Source organism: Euphorbia lathyris, chromosome 9 (genome assembly GCF_963576675.1).
Source record: "Euphorbia lathyris chromosome 9, ddEupLath1.1, whole genome shotgun sequence".
NCBI classification, from domain to species: domain Eukaryota; kingdom Viridiplantae; phylum Streptophyta; class Magnoliopsida; order Malpighiales; family Euphorbiaceae; genus Euphorbia; species Euphorbia lathyris.
In genome coordinates, this window is record NC_088918.1 from 36676476 (window position 1) to 36695005 (window position 18530).

The window sequence follows — 18530 nt, forward strand, 5'->3', positions numbered from 1 at the left end:
ATCTCAGAAATCCCATCAGGCGATGCCCGAGGAGAATCATCACGGTCATTGGGGCTATTATCCCCGCCATCTTGCTAATTGGCCTCATCATCCTCTCCATTTCGCTCCTTGGCCTCATCATCCCCGTCAATAATAAAACCCATAAATAACTTGTCAAAATTAATCGTACGACTCTCGATATGGTTAAGGAGCAATTTGTACCAAGCAATCTTTGTCTCGACATCTTCCACAACAAGTATAGGTTGTGGAGTAGCAACATCCTATAAAACACTTATAGAGAGATAATTAATATGATTTCAAAATCGATTATGACTCAATTTAAATGGATATTTGCTCATCTTAATCATATCGTGCACCTGAGAAAGTGATGAGACTTTAGTAGTTTTCCATCTAAGCATGTGGGGGGGGGGGGGGGGGGGGGGGCACAATTTTGTTTCTTAACGTAGTATGTCTTGGTTGCCTTTCAAAGCTCAAATATCCAAATCTATACAAAAGAGACAAACATGTAAGTAAACTATATTTTTACAATTCTTATGTAAACAATATATATACAATTCATACCTCGAATACATGTGTTAACCCTCCTAGTTGATATTTAGAAGGGTCCTTCTTTTCTTTTGACTCAAACGCTTTATCGTCATTTGGAGATATCCCTTGTCATAGTATTGTGCATCTCATCCCAAGCCACCTCTCCCACAGAAACACATCAAATAGAGTTGGATAATCAGCGAACACGATCCAATCAGTATTCACCAACCTAGTTTTCTCGGTGGTGATCAAACAACTATGTAAAAAATACAACATTGCAACACTAACGGCAAAAATACAACATTGCAACACTAACAACTTCACTGCCATTCTTCTTGCTCTAATTGGTATATACGAACACATCAAATATGTTATGGTGAATTATGGGCTCTATTCCTTTGAAGTACTTGCTGGTTACTTCCTTTTTTCTTTAGCTTTTTTTATCCTCTTTCCCATCTCTTCCAAACCACGAATGCAAAATACGTTCCCCAAATCCTCTCAATAGGGAATGAGGATGTATGTTGCCACCACACTTTTCTGAATGAAGTGATAGGTCATTAAAGTGACTGATGACCAGCCAAGGGAGGGAGGAGCGATGTAAGGGTTTAGAGCAACTCTCAATAGGCGGAACGACAACTTCCTTTCGGGTAACCGTAAAAGAATGTGAGATGCCAAGGATAGGCACCTTGGATGGTGATTTGGACATCCGTAAATATGGCTGTTAATATGGGTCACAACACGATAACACGATTCGCATAACACGAAAATTAAACGAATTAGGGTTGAGATAAATGGATTTGGGTCATAAATGGGTCGACACGCCTAACCCGTAAAATAAACGGGTTGGGTCGCGGGTTGACTCGCGAATTCGTTGTAACCCGTATAATTTAGACTAGTCTATGGATCGTGTCAACCCAACCCGTGAACCCATATAACCCATATATCATGTAAATATAAAAAAGTTTTATGGATATTAAAGTAATTTTAATTTTTAACCCTAATATATATATATATATATATATATATATATATATATATATATAGATTAGTACTCAATTGTTGGAAGCTAAACAAAATAAACTCTCTTATCAATAAACAACTATAATTACAAAATTAATACTCAATTGTTTTGTTTATAGGAATAAGGAATAGCAAATTACAAAATTATCAAAGTCCCTACAATTATTCAAGTCTTCAAAAATGCAAATTCGTCAAGTTGACATCTAATTGACATCTTGACTAGAAATTGCAAATACAATTAAAAGAGATGGTTGGATGTTCTTTCAAGAGAGACAAGGCATGGGGAGAAAGAGGCTACATTTGACAAAATGAGCCTCAAAACCTGCAATTCATCTACATCCATGAAAATTAGAGATATGATTGTATTATTTTGAGAGGAAAAACTCTGTATTCTAAATCCAAAAATCTGTGTTTGGAGAGGAATCAGAAATTGAGAGAGCATATACTTCATATTCTTGTGATTAAAGAGCAGAATCTGGAATCTAAACATCTGAAACTTGAGGTTGGCAATAAAGTACACTTCCTTTCTCTATCTAATCTGTTTGAAGGTATTCATATAATATGTTTATTATGTTCTAATTTTTGCTCTAAACACATTTAATCTTCACTTTAAACATGTTTAGCCATTTGTATATTAACTAGCCATGAATATATTAATTACTAGTTCCTTCATATATAACTTTTCTTTAGATCTAACTAAAATACTAACCAGATATGAATTCATATTTTATTGTGTTGCAGTCGACGGGCAGATGTGAGTGCTTACATCATATTATATATAAATAAATATTGGTCTAATGTGCGGAATTTTAGACCATTATATGTTCTCTGCACATTAACGGTGGTGTCACGTCCGTGTCCAAATTTCTAGAATTTAGATGGGGTATGTGATTTTCTGAAAGTATGATGTGGGAGATAGAGTATTTCTGAAAGTATCACCGTGGACGGGTTTACTTCGGTTTGGCAAGAAAGGGAAGTTGAGTCCTAGATTCATTGGTCCATATGAAGTTGTGGAACGAGTTGGGCCAGTTGCATATCGATTACAATTGCCTCAGAATCTCTCTAATATACACGATGTATTCCATGTTTCAATGCTACGGAGGTATAGGAGTGATCCGAATCACATTATTCAAGAGCAGCCAATTGAATTGTCTGAAGACTTGTCCTATAAAGAAGAACCAGTAGCTATCCTAGCTAGAGAACAGAAAGTCCTCAGGAACAAAACCATACCACTTGTTAAAGTTATGTGGCACAGACACTCTCGTGAGGAAGCAACCTGGGAAAGAGAGGAGGATATGAGACAACAATATCCCCATTTATTCACCTAGACGGGTAAGTACAATTTCGTGGACGAAATTTCTTAAGGTGGGGAGGATTGTCACGTCCGTGTCCAAATTTCTAGAATTTATACCTAGATATTAATATATATTATTATTATGGGGTATGTGATTTTTATTTGGTGTTATAGGCAAAATTTGGAGTTAATTCGATGGGTTTAGGTGTAAATTAAAAGTTTAGGGTAATTATTAAAAGATTATATAAAGATGGAGGACCAAAAGGGATATTTGACAATTTTGGGATTATTTGGTGTTATAGGCAAAATTTGGAGTTAATTCGATGGGTTTATGTGTAAATTAAAAGTTTAGGGTAATTATTAAAAGATTATATAAAGATGGAGGACCAAAAGAGATATTTGATAAATTTGGGATATAAATCCCAAATTGTTCCAGACTCTCGACATCATCTCCTTTCCTTCCTTTTCTTCTCTGTTTCTTTTTCTTTTTCTCAAACCGTTCTTCGACCGTTTCTCCACCGTTTCTTTGATTTGCGGAGATTCGACCGTCCAAATCACTTGAAACTTAAACTATAGCATCCTTAGGCATAGATCTAAATCCTAATCGAAGAGTTTCTGAATTTCGGAAGTGTTTGGAGGGGAAACGTCTTAGACTGATTTAGCGGAGAATTGAACGGGTGTATTTTCTTCAATTCATAGCTCAGGTAAGTCACTATCAACTATATTTTGAGTTTTATGTATATAGATATATATATATATATATAATCAAAGAATTTCTAGAACTTGATATTTTAGGGTTATGCTGGAATTTTGTAAAATTGAGGTTTTTCACAATCTTGCGAAATTATAGTTCAAATGAACTATTGACTATGTTTAAATATGAATTACAGCTTTTACTAGGTTATATTGATTTGAGGTTTCGTTGGTTGATTAATTTTGGAATTTTATTTGATTAACGATTGATATTTTGGAGACTTGCACACTTGTGAACTTGATTATGATCAAGTGAAGTATATACATATATACATATATGTTTTTGGTTTCAATCTATATATATATGGAATTAAATGTTTGGTATCCATTGAGAGTAGTCCGGTATGGTGGATTTAATTTTAAAGACCATATTTAGTGAGAAATATGGCATGTGTACACAGTCTGAAGACCTATTGGGTATGGCAATGAAGTGTTGGGTAAGACCATATGGGATAGGCAATGTTAAGAGACGTCTCGTATATATTGTGAATTGTGATTTGAATTATAAGGGGATGAACTCAAGAATGGATACAAGATTATATATTTTTGGTTTTTGGTTTCATACCTTGATCCTATTATGAACTTTAGTTTGGAGTATATTTTACAAGGTGTTGATTAAATCCTTTATAAACGGATATATATGTAGTTATATTAAGTAAAGTTGATTTTTATAGCTGATAGTTTCTTATTGAGATTTTTGTCTCATGTTTTCCAAATGTTTTTAATGTTTTGTTTTAGGCGAAGAAGTGCAAGGTACCGAGAGGGGTACTCGATCCTAGGGCGAGGTTCGGTTACAGCTACGAGGTGCAAGTCGTCTCTAGGGTATTGCATCCATTTTGTTCATGTACATATATGTGGATAGTATACGGACACTTGAAGAACTTGTTTTTGGCAGTGTCCTTTTGTTTGGTTTGTACTGTCTACATGTAGATATATATATAATTAGCTGAAGTTGAGAATTTGTGGAATACTGTGATATGGGTTATGAGTAAGTCATAACTTGTCTATATAGGTGATGCTGGAAAATCAGATTCGTACTTGAATCTTGTGATGCATTTTTCGACCAGATATAGGCCGAGTCTGTCATGGAGTCCTAAATGAAAGTTCTTTATTATTATCTTACGTTTCCAGGGGTTTTTGAATCGTCTTAATCGGACTCCGTATGAAAAAGTTATGCTGGAAATGACATATGTTGGTCATTTGAGCTTAACATTAGAATTTGGTTTTTGCCTGATGTTTCTCCTTATTTGAGAGATACTGCTACTGGTTTATATAATAAGTCAGTGGTAATGTCTCACCGTCTTATCTGATCTTATTTTAGGTCGGGTTTGATATTTTGGTATCAGAGCATAGGTTTAATCCATATCCATAAGTGGATATATAGGTAATATAATGTGATTCTTTGTATTTCTTGTGTTGCACACATGACATTCATGCATAGCATATATCTACATATAATTATAATTGTGTCTTTATCATATAGATGCATCCGAGACGACCGCGTGGCCGACCGCCTCTAAATAGAGGTAGAGGTAGAGGTAGAGATGAGGAAAGAAGAGAGTTAGGATGGGATCTTGAGGGCATAGGGGATAGTGAAGCCTCTGATGCAAGAGTTCTACCCATTAACCAACCTCAAAGACAACAACAACCATTGCCTCCACGTCGACCTGTTAATCTTCAAGCTGAACAACCTGCACCATATGTGGCTCCACAAGCTGCAATGCCACAAGTAGTACAACTTGAACCCCGAGCTTTAGTTGAAGCTTTTGTTACCATGATGGAAACACGGGAAGCACATAGAAGGCCCAGTGAACTGATTGAGGATGCCAAAAATTGTGGGGCATTTGATTTCAAAGGTACCATTGACTCTGAGGAAGCTGATAATTGGTTAAAGGCTACAGAAAAAGCCTTTAGTACTATGCAGTTACGTGATGAGGATAAAGTCAGGGTTGTGTTTGGTTTATTACATGGACCAGCAGATGCATGGTTAACTCGAGTCAGGGGTTTGTATCCTGAAGGTTTGAATTGGGGAGTTTTCAAACGTGAATTCATGAGAGAATATCTGACTGAAACATTCCAGAAAGCGAAGAGAAATGAGTTCTTTAATTTGAAATAGGGGACTTTGGCTGTGAAAGAGTATGTGGACAAGTTTGATGATTTATATCGTTATGCTAGTCAGTGGTTTCCTACTGAGGAAGTGAAATGTGAGAGATTTAAGGATGGATTGAGTGCATTTTATCAGAATGCGCTGAGTTTATATGAGGGTGTACATTATCGTGGCTGGGTAGAGAAAGCATTACAGAAAGAAAAGTTAAAGGGGAAGTTAGAATCTGAGACCAGTCAGAAGCAGTCAGAGGAGTTTGGGAGATCAAAGTTTGTTAGAGGAGGACCATCTCAGTTTCGGGGTAGTCAGATACAAAGTCAGGCTTCAAGAGGAGCATTTGTGAATCGTAGTACTTTTCGAGCACCTGATACTTTTAGCCAAGCTTCACACAGTCCTTCAATTGCTAGTAGTGGTAATGTTTTAAAGTGTAGTCAGTGTGGGCAATTTCATTCAGGTGAATGCAGAAAGAGAACATTACAGTGTTTTCAGTGTGGCGGAAGTGGTCACATAAGGAGGGATTGTCCTTCAGGGAGGACAACTGAACCACGGAGACGAATTGTTTGTTATGAGTGTGGTGAGGAAGGACATATACGTACTCGTTGTCCTAAACGGAACAGAGCTGGAAGGGGTAGAGGATTACAGACTGACAGAGGAAGTAGAGGTAATTTGTTTGGGAGAGGAAATAATCAGGGTAATGGTAGAGGTAATAACATGGGAAGAGGAGCTGGTAATACTTCTCAAGGAGCTAGGAATCAGGGTAATCAGTCAGATAGAGTTGCAACTCAACCTCGAGCTTTTGCTATGACTCCACAAGAAGCTGTTGCATCTGCAGAAGTTATCACTGGTACGATTTCTTTATTTGGAAAAGATGCTTATCTGCTTATTGATCCTGGTGCTACACATTCTTTTGTGTCTCCATTATTTATGTCTGATATAATTTGGGAGTCAAAACTTATGCCAGAACGTTTAACTGTTAGCATGCCTATGGGAGAATCTTTAGTATGTACACATGTGTATCCTAATTGTGAAGTGAAGTTAGGAGAGTCTTTTATAGATGTGAATTTGATACCTTTGCTGGTGCAAACATTTGATGTCATCTTAGGCATGGATTCATTATCTAAGTATCAAGCAATGGTAGATTGTTCTAAAAAGAAAGTTAATCTAGTATTAGCTAGTGGAGAGGGATATGTGTTTCATGGTGAGAGAGGTGTACGTAGAAGTATAGTCACAGTTATGACAGCTATGAAAATGCTAAGGAAGGGATGTGATGCTTTCTTGGCATATGTGGTAGATAGTAATAAAGAATCTCCCAAATTGGAAGATGTGCCAATTGTGAATGAGTATCCAGATGTCTTTCCGGATGAAATACCAGGGTTACCACCAGTAAGAGAAGTAGAGTTTGCAATTGATTTGCAGCCTGGTACCGCTCCTATATCACTTGCACCGTATAGAATGGCACCAGCAGAAATGAAAGAATTGAAAGTGCAGTTGCAGGAGTTATTAGATAAGGGGTATATTCGACCTAGTGTATCACCATGGGGAGCTCCAATTTTGTTTGTAAAAAAGAAGGATGGTACAATGCGGTTATGCATTGATTATCGTCAACTGAACAAGGTTACTATTCGTAACAAGTATCCATTACCTAGAATTGACGATTTGTTTGATCAATTGCAAGGAGCAACCATATTTTCGAAAATTGACTTGAGAACTGGGTATCATCAATTGAAGGTCAGGGAAGAGGATGTTCAGAAAACAGCTTTTAGAACTCGATACGGGCATTATGAATTTTTGGTTATGCCATTTGGATTAACTAATGCACCTGCTGCTTTTATGGACCTTATGAATAGGATTTTTAAACGTTACTTAGATACATTTGTGATTGTGTTTATCGACGATATCCTTGTGTATTCTAAGGATAAGGAAAATCACAGTAAGCATTTGAGAACAGTTTTGCAGATTCTAAGGGAGAAACAATTGTATGCAAAATTTAGCAAATGTGAGTTTTGGCTTGATGAAATGATGTTTTTAGGTCATGTGGTATCAGCTAGGGGAATTTTAGTTGATCCTAAGAAAGTTGAAGCTGTAGTTAATTGGGAAGCACCGTCGAATGTACATGAAGTACGTAGTTTCCTAGGATTAGCGGGTTATTACAGAAGATTTGCGAAAGGATTCTCACTTATAGCTTGTCCGATGACACGATTACTGCGGAAGGGTGTTAAATTTGAATGGACACTTGAATGTCAAGAAAGTTTTGATATACTAAAGTCCAGACTTATCAGTGCTCCTGTGTTAACACTACCTATAGTGGGTGAAGGTTATACAGTGTACAGTGATGCATCAGGGCAAGGTCTTGGAATTGTATTGATGCAGAATGATAACGTTATTGCTTATGCGTCACGACAATTAAGGCCACACGAATTGAATTACCCGACACATGATCTTGAATTAGCTGCCGTGGTGTTTGCTTTAAAGATTTGGAGACATTATCTTTATGGTGAAAAGTGTCTAATTTTCACTGATCATAAAAGTCTGAAATAATAATGACACAGAAGGAATTGAATTTGAGGCAAAGGAGATGGATTGAGTTATTGAAAGACTATGACCTGACTATTGAATATCATCCTGGTAAAGCTAATGTTGTAGCTGATGCTTTGAGTCGCAAGAACGTTGGAAGTTTGAGTTATACACAATCAGTGAGAATGTCTTTATTGCTTGATATGAGAGCTTTGAATGTTGAACTGGTTTGTGGAGATGAGGCAGTATTATGTGCAATGCTGAAGGTGAGACCGATTCTTCGAGACAGAATTAAAGAAGCTCAAAATCAAGATGAATTTTTAGAACAAATCAGAAAAGACATTAGCGAGGGGAAGAAGATTGAATATAAAGTAACAGAAGATGGCATGTTAATGTTTGGAGACAGAATGTGTGTTCCGAATGTTCACGATATCAAGAAGGAGATATTAGAAGAAGCTCATGATTCGTCATATGCAATGCACCCTGGGAGTACTAAAATGTACAGAAATCTTCGAGAGCATTTCTGGTGGAAAGGAATGAAAAGGGAAATAGCTGAGTATGTGGGTAGATGTTTAAGTTGCCAACAAGTCAAAGCAGAACATCAACGACCTGCTGGTACTTTACAACCACTTCCTATTCCTGAATGGAAGTGGGAACATATTACAATGGATTTTGTCAGTGGATTACCTCGTACACAACATGGTAATGATTCTATATGGGTAATTGTGGATAGATTAACAAAATCATCCCACTTTCTTCCGATGAAAGTGACTTTTTCTTTAGAGAAGCTGGCACAGTTGTATATCAAGGAGATTGTTAGACTTCATGGTGTACCAGTTTCTATTGTTTCTGACAGGGATCCTCGCTTTACATCAAGGTTTTGGCCTAGTTTTCAGGATGCATTAGGCACAAGATTGAATTTCAGTACAGCTTTCCATCCACAGACTGACGGTCAGAGTGAGCGTACCATTCAAACTTTGGAAGATATGCTGAGAGCTAGCATTTTGAATTTTCAAAGTAGTTGGGATGTACATTTGCCTTTAATGGAATTTGCATATAATAACAGTTATCAATCTAGTATTGATATGGCACCTTATGAAGCCTTATATGGAAGAAGATGTAGAACTCCATTATGTTGGTCTAAAGTAGGCGAGAGACAGTTATTAGGGCCTGAGATAGTGCAGTTGACAACAGAAAATGTGCAAATCATACAACAAAAGTTAAAAGAAGCACAAGATAGACAAAAGAGTTATGCAGATTTGAAACGGAGACCAATTGAATATGATGTGGGAGATAGAGTATTTCTGAAAGTATCACCGTGGAAGGGTTTACTTCGGTTTGGCAAGAAAGGGAAGTTGAGTCCTAGATTCATTGGTCCATATGAAGTTGTGGAACGAGTTGGGCCAGTTGCATATCGATTACAATTGCCTCAGAATCTCTCTAATATACATGATGTATTCCATGTTTCAATGCTACGGAGGTATAGGAGTGATCCGAATCACATTATTCAAGAGCAGCCAATTGAATTGTCTGAAGACTTGTCCTATAAAGAAGAACCAGTAGCTATCCTAGCTAGAGAACAGAAAGTCCTCAGGAACAAAACCATACCACTTGTTAAAGTTATGTGGCACAGACACTCTCGTGAGGAAGCAACCTGGGAAAGAGAGGAGGATATGAGACAACAATATCCCCATTTATTCACCTAGACGGGTAAGTACAATTTCGTGGACGAAATTTCTTAAGGTGGGGAGGATTGTCACGTCCGTGTCCAAATTTCTAGAATTTATACCTAGATATTAATATATATTATTATTATGGGGTATGTGATTTTTATTTGGTGTTATAGGCAAAATTTGGAGTTAATTCGATGGGTTTAGGTGTAAATTAAAAGTTTAGGGTAATTATTAAAAGATTATATAAAGATGGAGGACCAAAAGGGATATTTGACAAATTTGGGATATAAATCCCAAATTGTTCCAGACTCTCGACATCATCTCCTTTCCTTCCTTTTCTTCTCTGTTTCTTTTTCTTTTTCTCAACCGTTCTTCGACCGTTTCTCCACCGTTTCTTTGATTTGCGGAGATTCGACCGTCCAAATCACTTGAAACTTAAACTATAGCATCCTTAGGCATAGATCTAAATCCTAATCGAAGAGTTTCTGAATTTCGGAAGTGTTTGGAGGGGAAACGTCTTAGACTGATTTAGCGGAGAATTAAACGGGTGTATTTTCTTCAATTCATAGCTCAGGTAAGTCACTATCAACTATATTTTGAGTTTTATGTATATAGATATATATATATATATATATATATATATAATCAAAGAATTTCTAGAACTTGATATTTTAGGGTTATGCTGGAATTTTGTAAAATTGAGGTTTTTCACAATCTTGCGAAATTATAGTTCAAATGAACTATTGACTATGTTTAAATATGAATTACAGCTTTTACTAGGTTATATTGATTTGAGGTTTCGTTGGTTGATTAATTTTGGAATTTTATTTGATTAACGATTGATATTTTGGAGACTTGCACACTTGTGAACTTGATTATGATCAAGTGAAGTATATACATATATACATATATGTTTTTGGTTTCAATCTATATATATATGGAATTAAATGTTTGGTATCCATTGAGAGTAGTCCGGTATGGTGGATTTAATTTTAAAGACCATATTTAGTGAGAAATATGGCATGTGTACACAGTCTGAAGACCTATTGGGTATGGCAATGAAGTGTTGGGTAAGACCATATGGGATAGGCAATGTTAAGAGACGTCTCGTATATATTGTGAATTGTGATTTGAATTATAAGGGGATGAACTCAAGAATGGATACAAGATTATATATTTTTGGTTTTTGGTTTCATACCTTGATCCTATTATGAACTTTAGTTTGGAGTATATTTTACAAGGTGTTGATTAAATCCTTTATAAACGGATATATATGTAGTTATATTAAGTAAAGTTGATTTTTATAGCTGATAGTTTCTTATTGAGATTTTTGTCTCATGTTTTCCAAATGTTTTTAATGTTTTGTTTTAGGCGAAGAAGTGCAAGGTACCGAGAGGGGTACTCGATCCTAGGGCGAGGTTCGGTTACAGCTACGAGGTGCAAGTCGTCTCTAGGGTATTGCATCCATTTTGTTCATGTACATATATGTGGATAGTATACGGACACTTGAAGAACTTGTTTTTGGCAGTGTCCTTTTGTTTGGTTTGTACTGTCTACATGTAGATATATATATAATTAGCTGAAGTTGAGAATTTGTGGAATACTGTGATATGGGTTATGAGTAAGTCATAACTTGTCTATATAGGTGATGCTGGAAAATCAGATTCGTACTTGAATCTTGTGATGCATTTTTCGACCAGATATAGGCCGAGTCTGTCATGGAGTCCTAAATGAAAGTTCTTTATTATTATCTTACGTTTCTAGGGGTTTTTGAATCGTCTTAATCGGACTCCGTATGAAAAAGTTATGCTGGAAATGACATATGTTGGTCATTTGAGCTTAACATTAGAATTTGGTTTTTGCCTGATGTTTCTCCTTATTTGAGAGATACTGCTACTGGTTTATATAATAAGTCAGTGGTAATGTCTCACCGTCTTATCTGATCTTATTTTAGGCCGGGTTTGACAGGTGGTGATCAAACAACTATGTAAAAAATACAACATTGCAACACTAACGGAAAAAATACAACATTGCAACACTAACAACTTCACTGCCATTCTTCTTGCTCTAATTTGTATTTACGAACACATCAAATATGTTATGGTGAATTATGGGCTCTATTCCTTTGAAGTACTTTCTGGTTACTTCCTTTTTTCTTTAGCTTTTTTATCCTCTTTCCCATCCAAACCATGAATGCAAAATACGTTCCCCAAATCCTCTCAACAGGGAATGAGGATGTATGTTGCACCACACTTTTGTGAATGAAGTGATAGGTCATTAAAGTGACCGATGACCAGCCAAGGGAGGGAGGAGCGATGTAAGGGTTTAGAGCAACTTTTAATAGGCGGAAAGACAACTTCCTTTCGGGTAACTGTAAAAGAATGTAAGATGCCAAGGATAGGCACCTTGGATGGTGATTTGGACATCTCGTAAAGTTTTTTTAAGTAATTTAAAAGATGGCTTAAGTTATTTGTTTTCCAGAATAAAGAAGCCCCACCTCTATTAACTAGATCCACATAAAAAAAACAAACCCTTCTAATCTAGCCTTTTTTATTTGCATCAATTTTTGCTCTATTACATTTGACTTCCATTAAGAAAATAAAATTTTGCTTCCAATAGGATACAAGATCCATACATACGAACTCAGGTTACTCATACCATGACAGTTCCAACTTAGGATACTTATGACTCCTGGCAAGCCAAGGCGCCAGAAACGCACCAATAATCCATTTTTTAAGTCACAACTTAACTTTTTGAGTTGAGTCCATCACACTCGATTGGGTTTTCTACCTGCTTACCATGCCCATTTACCACATCATCAGTTAAAGCCTCATGTATTCTCCTTTTGTTATCCACAATCACAATTCCTCTACATTTAAATTGGAATTATCAATTTCAACACTTATCCCCTCAAGAATAGAGATAGTTTCCATATCTAATACGTTCTCCTTCCCCCAATCACGTCACTAGAAAGGCCTGGAACAAATTTGGTAGGAACCGTGATATGAGGCACGATAAACAGAGATGTCTTTGTAGTTGCACCATCACCTGGTTCACTAGTCGATGTAAACATTCATCGTCGGCTATTAGAGCAACCACCTAGAAGTCGAAATGGTCATATGCTGTGTCGCTGAAGCTCGTAACCAAGTGCCAAAGAGTCTTTCAATAGTCACTAGATTGGGTAAATCCACCAAACAAGTGCCAGATTTGTCTATAGAAAAAAACCTAAAACAAAAGGTTGTGAGTCTTTCATCTTCCTCTTTAATGTTGTAAAATGTCAATTGTGATAAAAATGTGCATATAACTGCTTACCCCACTAGAGAAATTATTAGCATCTGATTCAATGAACTTGCCCATATAATTATCTATATTGATAGTCACCCTTTCAGACACGAAGCTAATAGGAAGTTAATATATTTGCACCCAAAAATCAGCACGAATCAGCTGCACCTTTTTAGGATTCTTACCCTCATCCAGTTTTTTCTTTTAAGAGAAGTTGTTGCTCGTACGTCTATGAACCCCTCTTAATCACTCAATCTCGTTCCAATGGGTAGAAAAAATCAAATTGGAAAATATTTGGGCTGATGTCTGTGATACATGGTTCTCTTGTGGGTCCCAAGGATCAACCATAGTGTTTTTCATGATAGGTACTTTTATTCCATAATCGGTAAATAAATCCTCCCATCAGGCTCCAACTAGGTAGTTGTTGTTGTTGTTGTTCCTTTCCTTCATCACTATAAAAAAACGAGACTTAAATCTTCGTCCTCGTCCAAAATTATTTTGGTACACTTAAAATAAAAAAAACTTGTCAAAAGCGAGACTTTCTTACTGTCAATTGGCTCAGAAACCTTGTTCTCTCAACCAAGAAAGTAGTTGCATATACAGGGTGTTTGTTAAATGAGATATATGAGGTGAGATAAGAATAAAAAAATGAGATGACTTATCACATGTTTGTTTAGGAGATAGGAGAATGAGACAAGAGATGTGTAAACATTTTATCACACTAAAGTTATACCTAGAGGGGTATATGACATGATGATAATTTATTTAGATGGAAAAGTTTAATTTGTCTCTCAAATTTTATTATTTATTCTATTTGTTGTGTTTTGAAAATTTAGTAGAGTGTTCCAAATATTTCTCAAATTAATTTTAATCTTTGAACTTTTGAAAACTTAAGTTTGTTCATGTATTATAGTATAATGTCGAATGAAATTAATTAAATTTAATTTATCATCTTAAATATATCAGTTATTCCATTTTTTCTGTTTTAAAATTTAATACAATATTACAAGTATTTCTCAAGTTATTCCATTTTTTTATTTTAATACAATGTTCCAAGTATTTCTCAAGTTAGAATAATATATTAAATTTAATTAATTCAAATCCACATCAATAATACAGTAATATACCTCTTCTATTTAAATTTTGATAGATGTAATATAATAAAATGAATCATTTTATATATCATACTTATCAAACATGAGATAATAAACACTCATTTTTTATCTTTATATTTATCTAAACTTTTATCTTTATCTCTATCCTCATAGAATACCCAACAACTGGCAGCGTTTTGCGATATTTTATTTTTTGTTAATTTACTTCAATAATCACTTTGTGTTAAAATATTTTGGTATATATTCTTTTTGTTTGGGTATATATTTATAAATATTTTATTTTCTAAATTAATTGTTATAACAAACCGTACATGGCCGTACATATTAAAAAAAAAAAAAAAAAAACCATAAAAATTTCTTTTTGGCATTATACATCCTAAACTAAAACTTTAAAATCAGTTACAACTTGTTTTATTGCTATAATTATTATGTTTTAATACATATTTATAAAAAAAACAGTTAAAACTTTAAACTATTAAAATCATAAATATAGTTGAACGAAGTAAAAAATCACCAATGGAGTCTCATAAACTGACAGTTGAAGAGGGAGGCAAATGTGTATTATGCTTGTTTTTTCATATGAATAAAAAGAAAGAAAACCCATAAGAATTAAAGTCTACTACCATTGCCAATTTGGCATACCATACCGTTGATGGCAGAAGCAGAAGAAGATTCTCAGGTCAACTCTCCACTGCCTCCTCCTGTAATCTCCTTCTTCCTCTCTTCTTTTTCTGTTGTTTTCTTTTCTTCCTTCGCTTAATTTTACGTATTTAGCAGTTTCTGGAGGTCTCTTGCAAAAGCTTGGGTAAGACTTGTCGCTTTGCGTCGGGTACCAAGGCCGGATTTGCCGTGTCCTTGCTAAACAGGAAGTTAGAAATCGGATCTTCTGGTATTTCATACATCGAAGCCATTAAAGAAGGCGAGGAACCCATAAGTTTTGGCCCCGATGCACTTCTTCTGGATTATGGCGATGGCTGGAAATTGCAGACCGTTACAGATTTGGATTTCGGTGGTAATCAGCTTCTCTTAGCTTGAATTTTGGATTAGTTATGGATAATCTACTGACCTTTATTTAATTATTTGATCATTTATCCACAGGGGCTAGAAAAGCAGATCGCATTCGGCTGATTCCAGGACAGGATCCCAATGTGGTATGATTTGCTTGCTCTCTTATTAATCTTTAATTTTGGGCTTGGTATGAATCCATCTTTTGACTGGATGAATGCATGGAAATTAGATGCATTCCTAGAGTTACTGGGGAAATGGAACTAGACATATCTGGTTTTATCTTTGCTTTAGAAATATGATTTTTTTGGGGGTTTAGGAATCAAACTTATGACCTAGATCAATACACTTGAAGCAAATTCAAGACCTAATTTAAGCTGAGTAGAGAACTTTTTCACTTGACCTTAATTGGTTTCAGAAATGTGTTTTCTGGCACAAATTAGTCAGGTGAAGTGAAACATTACAGGCAGTGACAGACCCATGATTCATTGACAGGGTTGATCAAGGCCTATTGGTGCTTAATTGAATTGCTTTGGTGCTTTTACCCTAAAAAATTAAAGCTCCGTAGTGTGTGCACAAGCCCCATACTTAACCCCCAGAGCTGTCCCTAATTAGAGGTGTTCATATGCAATGATCTATATACTACTGAACTCAATGTACAAGTTTTGAATATCCTTTGTGGTTCCCAAGAATTTGAATGCAATAAAGATCACTAGGGAATAGCTTAGTTTTGCATTGGATTTATTGAAGTTTTGAATGGCTGAGTTAAACTCTGATGAATAGTTCATCATTCATGCTGAACCTAGAGATTCTATTCACAGGATTGTAGCAATTTAGCATGGTTATGTAAATTGTATGCAGTTCAGCATGGTGCAGCACTGTAACTTTTAGAGAAAGTAACATGTCGTCTCTCCCATAAACTTCAATACTTTTCGTTGTCTGTGAAAGATTTTGTTAAGCATTCCACTGGTTCTTATAGAAGCCATGCTGTTCATACTACTAATTTTAAACTTGAGTTATCATAGAAATGATAATAACTTACCAAAACCCAACTGTATAAATTTATTTTAGAAAAACTTTTATCAAGAGTTTCAAATTTTATTCAAAATGAAATCTAGAAAGTTTGAATCCGATAATCCCCGATGATATGTTTCCTTGAGTTGTTAATTTGAGCTATGCTCTTATGTTTATCTTTACCTTAGTTCAAAAGGCTTCATATGAAAGTCGACAAAGTCATTGGCTATGTTATTGTGAAGCAACCCAAAAATAAGTATTTATTTTGGTTAAGCTATAAAGTATTTAGGCAAAGACAATTTGCATAGTTGACATGACAGTCAAATGATCGCAAGAAGCATAGCAGAACTTCACCTGCGAGAATTTTGGGATTCTTTTTACCATCTTTTCAGTGTTAGCAAGAGAAGTGCTAAAGCTTCATTATCTTGACCAATCATTTGTGCACCCTCAACTGTGCGAGAGTTGTTCTCCAATCTGTCTAATGTCTGGTTACCTATAGAGAAAACAAAAATGTTTTACGCAATCCAAGTGAAAGTAGGATCATATGAAATTGAAAATGACTAAGGGGATTATTTAAATTTTGATAACTAAGACATACAAAAGTAGCAGTAGTCATTTATTGGAAGAAAAAGCAAAAAGGACCACAAATATTATGTATTTTATTTGTGGTCCTGTTTGCTTTTTCTTCCAATAAGAGACTAGTGCTATGTTTGTATGTCTTAGTTATCACAATTTAAACTAATCCCCTTAGTTATTTTCAGTTCCACATGATTCTACTTTCACTTGAAAAGCCTAAAACATTTTGTTTTCTCTAAAGTTAACCAGGCAGTGCACAAATAATTGGTCAAGATAATGAAGCTTTAGCACTTCTCTTGCTACCACTGAGAAGATGGTCAAAAGAAACCCAAGTTTTGGCTATGCTTCTTGCGATCATTTGACTGTTATGTCAACTATGCAAATTGTCTTTGCCTAAATACTTTATAGCTTAGCCAAAATAACTATTATTTTTGGGTTGCTTCAAAAAAATGTAGCCAATGACTTCGTCAACTTTCATATGAAGCCTTTTGAACTAAGGTAAAGATAAACATGAGAACATGGCTGAGATTAACAACTCGAGTAAACATGTTATCGGGGATTATCGGATTCTAGATTTCATTTTGATTGAAATTTGAAACTCTGATAAAAGTTTTTCTAAAATAAATTTATACAGTTGGGTTTTGGTAAGTTATTATTATTTCTGATAGCTCAAGTTTAAAATTAATAGCATGGCTCCTATAAGAGCCAGTGGAATGCTTAACCAAATCTTACACGCACAACAAAAAGTATTGAAATTTATGGGAGAGATGACATGTTACTTTCTCTAATTGGCTACCAAACTATAGAATCCATACAACATCGTAGAATAGCATAGAAAGTGGTTTAGTATTCTGTCTACTGTTCTACATATTGCTCTCTCTGTAATCAAAACATGCTCATTGCGGGCATGCCAATGTTGAGTGGCCATTGGTTTTATGAGCTCATTGCGGGCAAAATTCCTTGGCAATGACATGGAATTTTTGTGAAAAACATGCATGTCTTGATATTCATCTATGCAAAGCATCTCAACCACCAAAGTTGATGTCTAAAGCATTACATCTCAGCTACTAAGGTTATTATCTATAGCATTACATTTTTTTTTGTTTAATAGCGTGATTCAAGTGTTTTTATGGCATAAACTAATGTTATTGGCTTTTTGTTTCAGCGGAGTACCGGTAGCTCACGTCATGCAAACACAGTTCCCGAATCAGGAATCAATTTCTTGTATGTTACTAAGATATTATTTGCTTTGATATCACTTTTTGTTCTTGGAGCAGTTTTTACATTGGCACTTGAGAATCTTCCCAGAGTGATATTGTTTATTAACTCGTTTGTATAATATATCCCTCAATTTATGGGTGTCATGTTTGAATTTTATTCCAATATTCTTATTTCTCATACCCACAATTGTGATGATAATGAAGGAATAAGCAATGGTTCCTTTTTAGGCCTTTTTATGTGCGAGGGAGTGCTTGCTATATGGATGTTTGAGTGTTGCCGTTTATATATAATACGGTTTTGATGTGTAACCCGAAATTATCACCCCTTGTTTCTGTATCATACCAAAACATTTCATGACCCCTCATGAGAGGGGTGCATTTTTTAGAATTTTTGGCCTTAGCCCACGAATGGCATTGATGTCTATATTCTTC

At 35.4% G+C, this 18530-nt stretch overlaps 1 protein-coding gene and 1 long non-coding RNA gene across 4 annotated transcripts; both read left to right on the top strand.

The window, feature by feature from the left end:
* Positions 1-3340: 3340 nt before the first annotated feature.
* LOC136205480 (uncharacterized) lies at positions 3341-4717 on the top strand. Its single transcript, XR_010675971.1, has 2 exons — positions 3341-3546; positions 4334-4717. It is a non-coding gene; the product is annotated as an uncharacterized lncRNA (long non-coding RNA).
* A 10088-nt stretch (positions 4718-14805) lies between these two features.
* On the top strand, positions 14806-18239 carry LOC136207202 (uncharacterized). 3 transcript variants are annotated; one of them, XM_065998511.1, is made up of 4 exons: positions 14806-14962; positions 15061-15295; positions 15382-15434; positions 18044-18239. In XM_065998511.1, exons 1-4 carry the CDS (start codon positions 14936-14938, stop codon positions 18215-18217), a joined length of 489 nt encoding a protein of 162 aa, XP_065854583.1. In that variant the 5' UTR covers positions 14806-14935; the 3' UTR covers positions 18218-18239. The 3 variants fall into 3 exon arrangements, with proteins under 3 accessions (XP_065854583.1, XP_065854582.1, XP_065854581.1); XM_065998510.1 differs by having other exon boundaries at positions 14825-14986; positions 15061-15292; XM_065998509.1 differs by having other exon boundaries at positions 14830-14986.
* The last annotated feature ends 291 nt before the right edge of the window (positions 18240-18530 follow it).

Excerpts from the sequence above, each read along its gene's own strand:
- LOC136207202 (XM_065998509.1), top strand. The coding sequence starts at position 14,936 with ATGGCAGAAGCAGAAGAAGATTCTCAGGTCAACTCTCCACTGCCTCCT. Across the intron at positions 15,296-15,381 it reads TACAGATTTGGATTTCGGTG|GGGCTAGAAAAGCAGATCGC; the intron begins GTAATCAGCTTC and ends ATTTATCCACAG. Across the intron at positions 15,435-18,043 it reads CAGGACAGGATCCCAATGTG|CGGAGTACCGGTAGCTCACG; the intron begins GTATGATTTGCT and ends TTTTTGTTTCAG.